The sequence below is a fragment of the Fusarium subglutinans genome, assembly GCF_013396075.1.
Source record: "Fusarium subglutinans strain NRRL 66333 chromosome Unknown NRRL66333_c0000221, whole genome shotgun sequence".
Classification (NCBI taxonomy): Eukaryota; Fungi; Ascomycota; class Sordariomycetes; order Hypocreales; family Nectriaceae; genus Fusarium; species Fusarium subglutinans.
Genome location: NW_023502284.1, coordinates 34,670 through 49,166, shown reverse-complemented (window position 1 = coordinate 49,166; position 14,497 = coordinate 34,670). Strand labels below are relative to the sequence as shown.

Below are 14,497 nucleotides of genomic sequence, written 5' to 3'. Positions count from 1 at the left end.
CAATAAGTTAATTTAGTTATCTATATATATATAGTAACTATTCAAGAGTATAAAGAAAGTATAATTGATTTATAGCTTAACAAAGCCACTAATAGATTACCTGTTATATTATTTTCTCTTACTTGAAACTACTAGATACATATAACACAAGACCTTGATACATAGTCCTTCACACCTAAGCCATTCTCTGTGACGAGTCGACTGCGATCATGTTATCTTCGCTTAATTCTTCCCAATCCGTGTAATCATCATCGCTTAGACTTTCCTCATCTGCGTTATTGTCTTCCCAAGAATCCTGCCGAAGAGGATCCAGAGTGATGTGATCAGTTGAGGCAGGTACAGGATAAACCTTGGAGTACTGGTCGCTTAATGGCGCTTCAATCATGTCTCTGATCAAGCTATCCTCTAAAAGCTTGATGTCATCGCTTTCAATATAGGCCTTCTGAGCGTCAACTCGTGTCTGAACGTTCAGTAACCCCGGGGCCAGTTCCAGGCACTTTATAAATGCGTCTTGAGCATCCATGGGTTGGTTGTAGAAGTCATACTACGTGCTCAGTTAAAGAAGTGTTAATTGAATCACGAGTAAGGAAGCTTACCAAGACACCGAGGTTATACCAGGGCTCGAAGAGATAAGCATTAAGCCTGATAGCGCGGCTTAAACCGTCGAGTGAATCTCGGGACTGATCTACACGGAAGTACAGTATAGCAGTCGTTATCCAGAAAGAAGGGCAATTCGGTTCGATGTATATAGCACTTTGAAGGCATTCATGAGCTCTTTCAAAGTCCTGCAGCTCGATGCATGCTCGACCTAAGAGGTACCAATTTTCGGCAATGAAACTATCTGAGTGGACTTAGTATCATGAGATTCAGCTAAAGCTGGGGAATGCTGGATCATTCTAACCTGATTTAACGGCGATTTCTAAGTGTTCTCTTGCAACCTGAACCGAATTATATGCAAATCTTCCTTCTGCAGTTCGAAGAAGTTCAAGTCCAATGAAGGCGTTTGCCATGGGGTGAGTTGGAGTTTCACTCAATACACGCTGAGCATCGTCCATATTCTGTATAGGCTCCATCGATTGGAGGTACCTGACCCTACGAAAGGTTTGTGTTTTTTCGTCCGAAATTATGGAGGGTATTTGAGGACCTAATTCCGTCTTCGTTCTTCTGTGCATTCTGAAAGAACTACCAGGATGTAAGTTAGACTCGATATCATTGTATAACTTTATTAGCGGTGTTGACGTAAAGGTTGTTGTAGACCATCGACCACATAGAGTACTATTGAGATAAGTGTTAATAACGCATTTGAAACAGAAGATATTTGCTATATACTCACCAGACCTTCCGGTTCACATGCTGCAAAACTTGCTCGGCAAGTGTCCCGGGGCAGTCTAAATCCATGCAGCTTTCAAGCGAGTGGTCTCTTCTAACAACCATGGCTTGCTCGACGTGGAAGCCAGGTTTTACAGACATTGCCCAAGTTTCATGATCGACATGTTTTCCAGTCTTAGCATTCAACACGTTGAATAGGTTCTGAGTAATATAATCTGCTCCGGGCCTGTTGTTGGCATAGACTACGAATCGGAGCATGTCGTTGAAGGACTACGTCGATGTTAACTGTCTTCCTCTCCAATGAAACTCCGATATACCTGCTGCTTACCCTCCAAGTTGTACAAGCTTGTAGCGGTAAGGCCCAGCTTTCCCCATGTGCATCATCTAGTCGAACGATATCAAGAGTAAGATGCAGTGGTATTGCCTCAATAGCTCGTATAATGTGTTTTAGTTGCGCGGTGATATCAAGAAGCATATGCCTGTAATGTTGTCAGTAGGCTCAATAATGTTTATGTCAAGAACACTTGCGTGTTTCTGCTAATAGCTTGAAGCATTTCTTTCGAGCATCTGGTCAGACTGGAAGTCCGTTAGTTGATAGAGATCGAATTCTTAAAGGATTGCGTACAGCTTAAAAAGGTCTTTTAGGTTTTGCATAACGCGAAATAGAATCTTGACGTGGCGACCTAAGAAAGCTGTTTGGCGACGAACCATTCCTGTAGTGTTCTCAGATTTCTGCGCGAGGCCAAGCATTGTCTTCTCAATAGCATTCAAATTCTTATTGATCATGTTGGCTTGCTTGGACTGTGCTTCGGCATTAGTATTTGCATCAACTGCCAGTGTGTCGATCGCACTCTGTGTTCTCGATGTTATGGTCAGGATGTTCGATGCGTGTCCTGCTATGGTATTTGCATGTTTCTCAAGAATCAAGAACTGGCTGGTCCCAATGTTACGAGACTGTAATGCGATGTGCTCGATACGATTCCTTACATTCTGTTAGTCTCCTCAACACCTACCAGTAGGTAAAGTAAAACTTACATCTGCTGAACGCTTAGAAGGATATTGATAGCAGCCATCTGAGACAGAATAGTTTTCCTTAGGTCCTCCACATCGCCTTGCGCTATCATAGACCAATGAAGCCGGGTTCCGATACTGCTTAGGCTTCTGGTAGTTTTGAAGTGGCCCAAGCTGCTTTCTTTTGCTCGCATCTTCTCAGCCATGGACTGCAGGGGCTGCTTGCAATGCATGATAATAGCTCTGACTTTCTCCATGGTCTGGTGCTCTGTAGGGGATTCAGGCTCTAACATCATGACGTGCTTTAGGGTGCTGTGCATAAGATCCAGTTCGACATAAAGCCGTTGAAAATGCATCGGGGCACCCTTATAGTTGCGCAGCTCGATGGCAATACGCTCAAAGAGGCCAAGGATGGCGATAACGTCCCCCACGGCATATCCAAAAGACATTTTCACGTAGTATGGCGATGGTCGATTTGCCTTCAGGTGCTGCGTGTTCTGTTTCATTAGCTCAGCCTCATTTTTAAAGCTGTTGGTCCTAACCCCGTTATGCCAATCATGCATGACGTGTTCTATTAAATAAACAGGGATTAATTGGATATCGTAAAAAAAGAGATTTTCAATTCACAGCCTGCCTAGAGAGGCCTTATGCAGCCTATGGCCACCGATTCTGATTGGTCATGCAGATGGACAGGCATATTTCGAGACACAGCCACCATTCAATGTTGAATTTGCGATAAGGCATTATTGCAAGCCTCCTGCTTGATAGTAGCAGAGTTTACCGTAGTTCTCACTGCCTCTAGCCATTTCCCACCAGTGCTTGAGCATGTTCGTATATTGAGCAATAGAATAATTATCCCTATGCCTTAATGGTCGTATATCTGCTTAATATATCAGCAACGTGTTGCCTGACATAATCTAAGTTACTTTCCACATTTTTCCACTTATGAACGTCGTCTTGTTGGTCCACCGCGCCATGAGCCTAGTTTCAAGGCCTGGGTGTATATAAAGTTCTACTCAACACGATAAACTCGTCGTAGTCTCACGATTCGTGGAACATCTAATCTACAGCAAGCATAACTCTTGCCACAGCTGAATTCTTTAGCTCTGATTCACTACTTGGACTCGCTTCGCTTTTTTCACTTGCTAGCCTCTACAACATGCATCAAGTCTTCAAACCTCAAGCCAGTCAAGAGAACCTGTTCTCATTTGACAATACTCCAACTGACCTTTTCCGTCTCTATTCTCCTAGTTCAAACGGCTACAGAACATCTGAATGTGTCGAGTCTCTAGCCTCTCCTAATCACTCAAGCACAAAACACAATTGGGGCTCACCCCGTGGCACAGACCTGTTACAGCTTTCATCTTCAGAGGCGGCCGTAGGGCCAAAAGCTCATCTGAAATGGAATCTGTTATGCTGGCCGAAGTCCTTATAATCTCATGTCCTGATCAAGTCCCTCCTTTTCTTTCTTCAACCTGGTTTTTATCGTCACCAGATAGACCCTGAGAGGGGGGGGGGGGGGCCTCGACCAAACCTCTCAGATATCAAGACGATAATGATTGATACCCGAGACTTCCCACTTATTACCCCGAAACTTAGGTTTTTCTATTTTTGATTTGGTGACGAATAGCATTCATAGCAATTCTTCATGGCTTCAGTCGTATGCTGGGGTATACAGTGGTAAGACAGCTGCGATCCTTCTTCATGAGACATTGTAGAGTTTCTTTATTTACAGGACGAATAACAACATAAAATTGACCCAGGTAACCGCCATGATAGACCCTGTCATCTTTCCTGCGGTATTGCCAACTGTTTCCGTAGTAGAAGCTACAGCCGTAATGGCTATGGCCCCAGAAGTCACTATTGCAGTTAGCTTTCTTGCCTTAACCTCAATACTAGAGACAACAGATATGGCTATATATACATACAAGGTCTATAAGAAGGAGAATTACTATACAATCTTGTTAATATCTATTGCAACAATTATCAGTAGCGTATTATAATCTTTATTTCCGTAAGACTCTTACGGTCTGCATCCTTACTGTTTTGTGCCATGTAACTTACATAAAGGCCTATTATACCAGCAACATCAAAGCTCCTATTTATGTAAATACAAGCTACCTCCATGGGTTCACTAACTCCACAAACTAGCCTTTGAGGACCATAAACTGACAAAAAGAAGGTTGACAAGCAGGTGCCTTACCGCTCGAGGCTCATACCTGTCTGGAAGTCAATCCGCAATCGGGTTGGCAAACCAGTACCAAGCAGCTACCAGGAAACATATGATGGCTATGGGTGCAAGCCAATTTGGCTCATTTGTTTCAGAATCGACTTGATCGTCGTAACGCTGCTCTATTCTAAAGCGGCTTTGCTGTGATGGAATAGCGCCCTGCCTCACTGGCACAGATTGCTGGGGTTGATATACGCTGCTTGGATAGGCATAGACTCTCGGAGCGTTCGCAGTGGTAAGGACTGAAGCATACGATCGGGTGTTTGACGCCGTCGCGCTTTGGTTGAATGTCCCATAAGTTGCCGAGAGAGGGGGACGAGATGTCCTCGCAAAACTCGTACCACGACCAAGTCCTTGATGGCTGACACGGACGGGAACAGGAACCTCGCTGTAAGCCGACTGAGCTACCCGCTCAAATATGCCATGGCCTTTGAGTCTGACAGCCAGTTCCCCAAGATTTCGCTTCCACAATTCTGAGGTAAGTATCTGGTAGGATGATGTCTCCAAGTGGAGATCATTGTCGCGCCAACAAGAGCGAAGCGCTGCAAACGGAATTTCGTGAATATCCTTGATGTTAACGTAGGAATTCTTTTTCATAATCTTTCCGTGTGCAGTAATAAGATCGCAGCGGGTGTCTGGGTGTATGGCTGGACGTATTGGGAGGTAGGATTGTCGTCGGATGGGATCCGGATGACGATTCTCGATCGGCGTGCCGTCAAAGCTCGTCACCTGGCGGTATTTGTTAGCCATGTTATGCGTCAAGGCAAGCTGTAGTATAGGAAATTCTGGAACTGACAATAAACACTGCCACCTTGCCACGATGAACCTCTTTTGAGAGGATAACAACTGGATGGTTGAAAATGCCGCTTGTGATGGGCAGGGTCGTTGTTATCCTCGCCTCAACCTCTGCTCTGTTTGGTAGCATCATTATTCGGCCCTCTAGATGTGGACATTCTCTGGCTTGGTGAGGATGAAACATGGCCAAGGGAGGCACTTGGTCCAGAAGTGCGACAGTAACACTGATCTTGTTGTGCTATATGATAGTATCGACGAGATAACTTCAATGCGGTACGACGATGAATCAACATAACCACCAAAACGGATAGTGAGTGGCGGACAATGTTAGCAGGCGGAAAGAGTTAGCCGCTGAAAATGATCAAATGGAGCCCGGCGCAGTCTGTGAGTCTGCCTAATGATGCGGCCTGCGGCCACACCAGGTCAATCACTTAGCTTTAGGGGCACCAAGTGTAATATGAGTGGGGGGAGGGCTTGAAATTGGCCAAGGATGTATAACTTCGACATTGTGTCTATACCCTATTGGCCTTTGATGTTGGGCGGTTAACTTAACCCCCAATAGCGTTGTTTGAAATATGCTGTTGGTCGTTGCGATCTTGGGCAATGAGGTGGTGGGACTTAGAGCGTGATTGGTCTATCAGAGAGGAAAGAGAAAAGAAAAGGATTGCAGTGCAGAACTTCAGGTCATTCATTCTCAAGGTTACCCACCAACCTGGCAAAAGCCAATAACTATACCACTTGACTTTTCCCTCTAAATTATTAACTTCCTCTTATTATTAAAGGCGAGCATGAGCTAAAATAGAGAATACTTAGCTTGTTGTAACTGGCTAGTAATATGAGAATGTAGTAGACGATGAAAGAGGCCCCTCCCTATTTATTTGTAAAATGCATAAAAAAGAACAAAATGAAAGCCTCGCTGACGCTCGCAATCGAATATAGGAACAGCCCGATGCGGGGGTCGAACCCGCAACCTTGAGATCGCGTACTCGTAAGAGTCTCACGCTCTACCGATTGAGCTAACCGGGCGTGGCTCTTAATTGTTAAGAAGGATGCTCAAGTTTGTCATTATGGTGAGTTACAGAGCTGGCTGGCAGCTGCAGGATCACCATTGAGGGCATTGCACGTGTAGTTTTGTCGATGAACGCAGCAAGATACTGACCAAACATTCAGGTTCAACGCTTATTTTATGCCGACTCAGTTAGTGTATTACTGGACGTATGTAGTGAGTAATTAATTACGCATGAATGCAAAGATAAAAAAGTAAGGCAAATCAATCATCCTAATATTTATGGTAAAATACTCGAATTCGCTTCTAAAATCATGAGCGCCCATCATAAATTCCAATAGACCCAGCCATCATGACAAACCTCAAACAGTAAAGCGGAACCTCGGGTTTCTCTCACCCATAGACTCAATTTCCTCCTCAGTCTTACCCTCAAGCAAGTAATCCTGCTTACCCTCATCACGAAGTTTATTCTGTCTCTTGAAGTGAAGATGGAGGATGATGTTGAGGATCAACGACACAACAAGCATTCCCATGCTGGCACCGTAGCCAGGGCGGTAGTGAGGCGCATACTGGCTAGAGAAGAGGAAGGGAGATGCGACACCAGAGGCGTTACCGATGGTCAGATGCATACCTGTCGAAAAAGCTCGCTTTCCGTAGCGGGGGTTGTTGGCAGGAACCCAAGCGAAGGAAATACCGGATGAGAGAAAGATGCCGATTGAGACGAAGCAGCAGCCTGCGTACGAGACAGCGGCGCCCTTGCCTGCGATGAGCATACCATAACCAATGATGGCGGATCCAATGCCTCCCATGACGAAGAAGCCCCTCTTTTGCGTAATGTCACTGAGACGGGCGCCGATGAGATAAGTGATGGCTCCGATAGCGTAGACGGGAACAGTCATAGCTTGAACCTCGGCAGAAGACCAGGTACCCATAGCTTTGACAATGGTGGGCAGGAAGACGACAAAGGAGTAGAGCATAGCCAGGGTAGGGAAGAGAGCAAAGCAGTAGACCCAAGTGGTCCAGTCCTTAACACCATCAATAACATCCTCTTTGAGAAGCTCTCTGTTGTTTCTAGCCCGACCGACTTGCTCATCATGAATCTTCTGCAGATTGATCTTGTCCTCCTCAGTGAGAAACTTAGCAGTCTCAGGGCTGTTAGGCAAAACGAAGGGAATAACAGCACCGGTAAGGATGGTAGGTGCACCATTGATGAGAATAATCCATCGCCACGCACTCCAGCCCATAGCACCATCCATAAAGCTAATACCGTACGCAACAAGACCACCGGCGACACCAGAGATCGCAGCTGTGGAGAAGAAGTACGCGATACGAAGAGCAAGACTCTTGCGCCCGTAGTACATGGAGAGGTAGAGCACGACACCGGGAAAGAAACCGGCCTCGCAAAGACCGAGGAGGAGACGGCATGCGATGAGGGCGCCGAGGTTATTTACCCAGGCGCTGCAGGTGGCGACGATGCCCCATGCGATGGTGAGGCCGGCGAGGTAGTAGGCGGGCTTGAGCTTCTTGATGATGAGGTTGGAGGGGGATTCGAAGAGCTGGAAAGCATGTTAGCTTTGTTGGGCTGATGGGTGATTGGTGAAGCTTACACAGTAGGTGACGAAGAGTACGGAGACGGAAAGTTGGAACTCATTGCCTGTCAAGCCAAGATCTTCTTCCATACGGAACAGACGAGCGTTGCCGATATTGACTAGAAGCTATCAGACACCTTTCTTGTGAGTAGAGTAAAGTGACATACCTCGATCCATCATATTCATCAGATACACCCACATAACCATCGGAATGATGCGATAGTCAAGCTTTCTGAGGATAGCCCTCTCAGTCTGCTTATCAACATACTCATAGTTCTCGCCACGCGCCTCCTCAACACCCCTCGCCTCAGCCTTCATGTCAGAGCCAGAAGACGAGTTGGGACGCGTAGGCTCTTGATGAGCGGAGACATTATCATGGGTTGTCATCTTGATATCCAACAAAAGGCGGAATGAAGACGGGGGAGAATTTCAAGACGATGCTGGATGATCGACGGGAGAGAAATAATGGTGAATGAGGGACCGGTTTTATACACAAGCCAAGATATTTCTTACCCCGTGGGCAAGAATATCTGGAGCTCCCCACAAACCCTAAGGTGTCTTCTCCATATCGTAGATTCTGTTATCCAACGGCAAGGATATGCAATTGCCACGCGAAGCTTCTCTTGGCAGCTGCAACGCCTTATCCAATCACTCCCATTCGTGTGGAAGCCTCGCACAATATCCACACGAGGGTTACAGCCAAGGCTCGTCATATCTCCTTCACAATCTGGGCCCATATCTGCATCTCGACTGAGCAGATACCCCAGGTTTTGCTGTTGCCAAGACTGAGACAACGGCTCCGCGTTTTGGTAATGCGTCTTTTTTCTGGGGTTCACAGCTCAAAAATGACCAGATCAACCCATGAATGTATCCTCTAGCTGAAGGTGTAGTGGTGATTTCAAGGGGCGGCTATGGCTTGAGGCTGCAGCATTTGACATAGCCGACACGTGGCGGACGAGCGGAAGAATTACCATATCGATGGCAAGCTGGTGCAGATGGGGATTTTTTCTTGGCTGTTTCTTGGCTCTCCGAATGCAAAATTTTAGGGTGAAAAGAGAGAAGAGATGTGCAGTTTTAGGCGAGATGAGAGAAGACGATGCTGACCCCCAACCCAAGCCTTTGGCGTCGTCTCCTCTTTACTCCGCCTTCTTGTGCCCCAATTATTCATGCTTAAAATAGAGACGACCAATAACAATATAGGGCATTTGATGAATCGTCGGGTAGAACCAATCTTGACCGCACCAAGCAGCTCTCTAGTTCTCTATGGACGGTGATTGAGGTGTCATTCAGCCAAGTCTGGGGTAAAAAAAGCACAGATGGGGCACATCAGATCACAACATTCGACTTCTTTCTTCAACGTCAGAATCTCTAAAAGCAGAAAAAAACTCTTACCGACCCCACGGGGAACCCCATGTACGAGAAGATGGAGACGAGTTGGAGAATGCGGCCGTTACGACGCGCCAGCCAAGACCGCCAAGTATGCCAAGTGCACTCAAGTCGAACGAGTTTTTTCCCGCTGGTGGAGCGATCTCTTGGGTACTCGTCATGGTATTTCCCTGTTTCGTTAAGAATGAGGGCTTTGTGTCTTTCTCTGTGCTTGGCGTCCGGTAGGCCGGGAATCGTGGGGATTTGCTTGGCGTGTCAAACCATCTGCCGTGAGGGGAAGCGCTTTCATTGACAAACAGAAAACTCTAGTGACTTGCAGATCATTTGGAGAATACCACCAGCACGTAGACCAAGGGATCTTTGGCCAAGAAGATTCCTTGGAGATGCGTGTTCCGTATCAGGATATGTATGTCCGCCTTGGCGGATGCAAAACACGCGTGGCAAGGCACACCTCGGTTTTCTACCGAAGAGGCTTGACAGGCGACATGTTTTCCATGCTTTTCTGGGTAAGTTGAGATTGATCTGCGAATGTTTCATGGTGGAAATCTGACTATGGTGGCAAGAGTGTCTTGCGGCAGCCAAACCTTGCATGCAGTTTGAGGATAACAATAACATTCTGTAATATGATGACGGGTTTGGTGTTTCTTCGTGTTTGATTTAGAAGCTAAACAGGCACTTTGACAATCAGGAATCGCTTTCTGATTGTGTGGCATGGTACCGCATAGCAAAGGGGACATGCAATAGAGCAATCCTGCACCTGGCCTAAGTAGCAACACCATGGAAAAGTGTTTGCTACGATGACCTCTTGCCTACAGCGTGGATGCCTATTGCCAGGCAACCATATTGTTTTAAGAAACTAGGAGAGCAATGGATCAGAAAGGAAACAATTTTGTTGATGGTTTTGAGGCGTTTGGTGGACCAGACATGTGAGGCATCATCGTTTAGTGAAGCGTCAGAAGTGTAGGGCAGTGTTATATTCATCTGTTCAAACACGCTAGGTTTATAAATGCAGTAGCTGTGCCATCAGGTAAAGAACAATAATGTTGGTCAAATAGTGAACAATAGCTAATGCAATCAACAAAATGTCATTCAATGTGAGTATTGTCATTCTCCGCTGCCTCATGAATTGGGATCTTGCACTTGATTGCACTGGCAAATCTAGCTGTATCACGTCACCAGGGTAGCAAGCGCCTTATGCCAGTGCACAAACAATTTGCACAACGCAGTGGCAGTGGCAGTGACAGTGGCATTTTGTGGCGGGGCAGCAGTGAATGTGCCACTGGACTTTAGGCAGCCATCCCCTGCTATTTATCCCTGCTAGACTCACTTTAGCTTTCTCCTCTTCTCAACTCTAACCACTCTCAACCCTGCACTCGCATCCACAAACGTTATTCCCGAGACAAGGTTTCGATATTGTAAGTTGACTTGTACCGAATGACTCTTTCGGCAGCGCTGACTTTCGCGCGTTGAAAGAGCCTCATTTGGTGCGTTTTTCACTGATTGAGCTGCCGCTGACCGGAGAATGAAAGGTGTTCGCCTGCGCGTCGATTTGTTCGTCCTTTCTTCTCCACGAAATTTCCATCGCGACGATCGCTAAAATCGCCCCAGATGTTCAAGCAACGATCTCACGAGACCCATCACAACACTCATGTCCCCGAGATCAAGGCTCATCCGGGTGAATACACCGTCGCTGTTCTCGGCGACAGCCTCTTCGAGCGCTTCAAGACCACCGGCAAATTCGTGAGCGTCCAACCTACCGCCGACGAGATGTTCAAGCTTCGCTCGCACCAAACCCACCACAACACCCACGCTCCCCAGATCAAGAACAACCCTGGCCAGTACAACACCGCCCTCCTCGGCGCCAGCGGTGTAGAGCGCTTCAAGACCACGGGCCGAATGCTGAGCATCAACAAGGACTCGCGTATTCTGAACCTCGGTGTTGGCGGCGACAGGATCTTGAATGTGCAGTATCGCATGGATCAGGGTCCCGTGCGCCTTCTGAAGCAGCACCAGCCCAACCTCAAGACTATGTACATCCACATGGGATCCAACAACCTCAAGAAGCAGGGTCTTCGAAAGGGTGATGCTGATGCCTACGGTGCGGTGGTGAAGCAGTTGCGCAGTGAGTTTCCTGACATGACTGTTGTCATCACTGCCTTGTTCATCCAGCGCGATTTGGAGCTTGCTGTGATTGATGATGCGAACAACCAGCTCAAGGCTATCGCTGCTGAGAATGGATGCGTCTTCTTGCCTTTTGGGGATGATCAGGCGGGCATCATGAGTGAGGACAATGTTCACCTGAACCTGTATGGGTATCGCAAGTGGAATGAGATCCTCACCAACGACATGAACAGCCGTTGAGCGGCGCGCTCGTCGCAACTGGATGAAGAAGGATAGTACTTGGGTGTTCTGAGGACCGCTATGCATTTGCATTTGACGCAAGCGAGCCATCGTCTCAACAGAAGTAAGTGACCTCAGCAACTATCACGCCGCAATCAATGGGCTAACGGCTTTCTTACAGCAGGCGTAGAGAGATACCTGAAGAACATGTTGCTTCTTGAGCTTCCCGGGCATGATATTGTATACAGACGAAGGTTGGGGTCGCCTCGATGGGAATAAGGTCATGGGTATAACCTCACTCTATCGGGCGAAGTGTCGGCCAAGGATCAGGAACAGTACAATCTTGTATTTCTATCCTAGACTAGAAATCTCATGGCCCCCTTCAAATTCTTTGCCGTGTCCTCTCAGACCGTGATGTATCTGCCAAATCCCCCACCATTTCCAGTTAATGATCGACACCGCCTCTGCGAGGCTCACCTTTGTGACTTCAACTAGGTTCGAGCCTTTTACGATTCTACCCGAGAGAGGCCTATCGAGGTACATAAGAGCTACTGCCAAATACCTCTAGTTACCAACAACAGCAAGCAGACTGTTGACGCGGCTGTTATTCTCGGTATCCATATCATAAGGAGGCGGGCGCTTCCACAAGAGCTTAACACCCGGTTGGAAGATCATGCAGTGCGAACTTCCACCAAAGTGAAACATGCCGATCTGCTGCCCCTTCGTAATATGAGAACCCTTCTCAACAATAAACTCACAGCCCGACACCTCAGCCATACCGATGAAAACAATAGCCATCAGCCCAATTTTCGGATTATCAGCCTGAATCCAGATAATACCCCGCGCAGCCACAGCACTGATATAAGGCTGCGAGTAGTTCGGCGCCGCGGGATCAGGATCATCTGGATTACCCGCCAGACCCTCAAAGTAGTTCTCACTGTAGTAAGACCCGGGAACGAGCTCAATGTCGATAACCTTACCACTAACGGGAGCGTGCCAGCGATGATAGCTCTTTGCGCTGAGGAACGCTTGGTAAACTGTGCCGCCGACGAGCTTGCTTGTGTTGGGGTTGGAGTTGAGCATTCTGTCGAGGGAGTATGGCTGCGACTTGAGCCAGAATTGGTCATGGAGCTTGACGTTCTCGGCGACTTGGAGGGGGGCGGACTCGCATGCGTTGGTGATGACGCGGGTTGGATCAGGATGCTCTGGGTTTGTAAGGTCGTCGTCTGGACAAGCGATGGGGCGCATGCCATCTCGGAACTCTCTGATGAAGAACTCGTCCCAGGACTTGTAGCCGTAGTATTTATCAGCCGGATTGCAGATGAAGATCTTGTCGAATGTTGGGCCGCCGAGATCACCAGTGTTGGCTACAGTGGCTAGCATGTGAAGTGCGTCCTTGGACAGCCAACCCTCTAGACCAGACTGAGAGCCAGAAGATGCCAAGAACGAGCCCCAGGAGTTGAGAACACCTTTGAACGAGTTGTTAACTTTAGGAAGAAGCCAGAACTCATACCCAGCGACAGTTCCCATGGGCCAATCAAGAACAGCATTGATAGGAAAGCCAATCATGCCCATCGCAGTGGGGGGATCCTGCTTGTCAAAGAAGGGCGGGGCAGATTGAATGATGAGACTGAGGACGTCGATGAACTCTTCAAAAGTCTTGAGCGCTGGCTCGCCAGTGGGGTCATAGTGCTTGGACGACTGGGTAAACATGTCGTTGGCCAGAGTTTTGAGGTCTGGGTTGTCATTGACGAGTTTCTGAAAAGCCACGATCTTGGGGTTGGGATCAAGAGAAGCAAAGTTCTTTCTTTTGGTTTGTTTGAGCTTGGAGGCGATCCAGTCTTGGATTGCTGGGCGCTGCTCGGGGAGCCAAGAGCCGATTGGGCGATGGGCTGTGACGGGTAGTGAAGCCATGTTGAACTTGCAGTTGAGACTTGTGGCTAAGAGCTTAACTCAGCGGACAGAACTTAGAACTTGGAAGTTATTGCGAAGACTGTGAAATTGTTTTGAAGAAAAGATTAATGATAAGCAGGCTCGATGGCTTTGACTTTATACATAATGGACCTCAAAATGAGATGCAAGTCGAGCTGAAAGAAGATGCGGAGTCTCTTACGGATCAACACCAGCCGATGTGACACAGAGCCTGCACCACCAATGACATCCGAGTACGACCGAGACATACATTGCTCAGCCAGCCACAATTCCAAGAGACCTGCCCGAAAGGCTCAGCGGCACAGAAACTGCCGTCATATATGCACTCACCCGCAGATATTGCATCACACATCCGACTTTCCAGCGCTTACATGTGAATATTGCATTCTGTCTCAAACAAGAGGAGGGGACCTTGGCTGATATCACATACCGCGGGGTAACTACCGTTTTCGTTTGTGTTGTACGGTGGAACGGGTGGTATGTGATACTGTCGCGAGAATGGAGGACGAGGAGGGGAAGCTACATGAGACTGAGAAGAGAATGAGGTATTGTGATGAGAGCAAGATGGATTCAGGGTACAGAACATTGCAATGCGGCTTGACACAGATAGACAAGACCTTTTGACTTGTACAAGGCCAGGGTTGTAGTCTGTCTAACAACGTATTGATACAGACCAGGGCTTATTACTCTGAGTCACACTAGGCACGGGACGCACATCGTCACATTCCAGAGCTTCTCAAAGGTCTGGCCTTGTATCTCGGTAGAGATTGTCCAAATATTCATGCCAAGCTGGAAATTAATTATTTATCCAAATACTGTTAAAAACAGTGAATATTTACTTTGTAATAAAGATGAGGTTGTAAAGTACTGCATAAAATA

General features: G+C 47.3%; 5 protein-coding genes across 5 annotated transcripts; 1 reads left to right on the top strand and 4 right to left on the bottom strand.

Moving 5' to 3' along the window:
• Positions 1-175: 175 nt before the first annotated feature.
• On the bottom strand, positions 176-2,903 carry FSUBG_11545 (general transcriptional corepressor ssn6; the record flags this gene model as incomplete). The annotated part of the gene is made up of 7 exons (XM_036676239.1): positions 176-544; positions 597-685; positions 902-1,092; positions 1,334-1,599; positions 1,658-1,808; positions 1,955-2,311; positions 2,365-2,903. The coding sequence occupies 7 exons, from the start codon at positions 2,901-2,903 to the stop codon at positions 176-178; spliced, it is 1,962 nt and encodes a 653-aa protein (XP_036532977.1).
• A 1,667-nt stretch (positions 2,904-4,570) lies between these two features.
• FSUBG_11544 (uncharacterized protein) lies at positions 4,571-5,498 on the bottom strand (the record flags this gene model as incomplete). Its single annotated transcript, XM_036676238.1, has 2 exons — positions 4,571-5,299; positions 5,367-5,498. 2 exons carry the CDS (start codon positions 5,496-5,498, stop codon positions 4,571-4,573), a joined length of 861 nt encoding a protein of 286 aa, XP_036532976.1.
• Positions 5,499-6,733: 1,235 nt separating this feature from the next.
• On the bottom strand, positions 6,734-8,347 carry FSUBG_11543 (tartrate transporter; the record flags this gene model as incomplete). The annotated part of the gene is made up of 3 exons (XM_036676237.1): positions 6,734-7,927; positions 7,979-8,079; positions 8,128-8,347. The coding sequence occupies 3 exons, from the start codon at positions 8,345-8,347 to the stop codon at positions 6,734-6,736; spliced, it is 1,515 nt and encodes a 504-aa protein (XP_036532975.1).
• Positions 8,348-10,954: 2,607 nt separating this feature from the next.
• Positions 10,955-11,707, top strand: FSUBG_11542 (uncharacterized protein; the record flags this gene model as incomplete). Its single annotated transcript, XM_036676236.1, has 1 exon — positions 10,955-11,707. One exon carries the CDS (start codon positions 10,955-10,957, stop codon positions 11,705-11,707), a length of 753 nt encoding a protein of 250 aa, XP_036532974.1.
• Positions 11,708-12,250: 543 nt separating this feature from the next.
• On the bottom strand, positions 12,251-13,600 carry FSUBG_11541 (phosphatidylserine decarboxylase 2; the record flags this gene model as incomplete). Its single annotated transcript, XM_036676235.1, has 1 exon — positions 12,251-13,600. The coding sequence occupies one exon, from the start codon at positions 13,598-13,600 to the stop codon at positions 12,251-12,253; it is 1,350 nt and encodes a 449-aa protein (XP_036532973.1).
• Between the last annotated feature and the right edge of the window lie 897 nt (positions 13,601-14,497).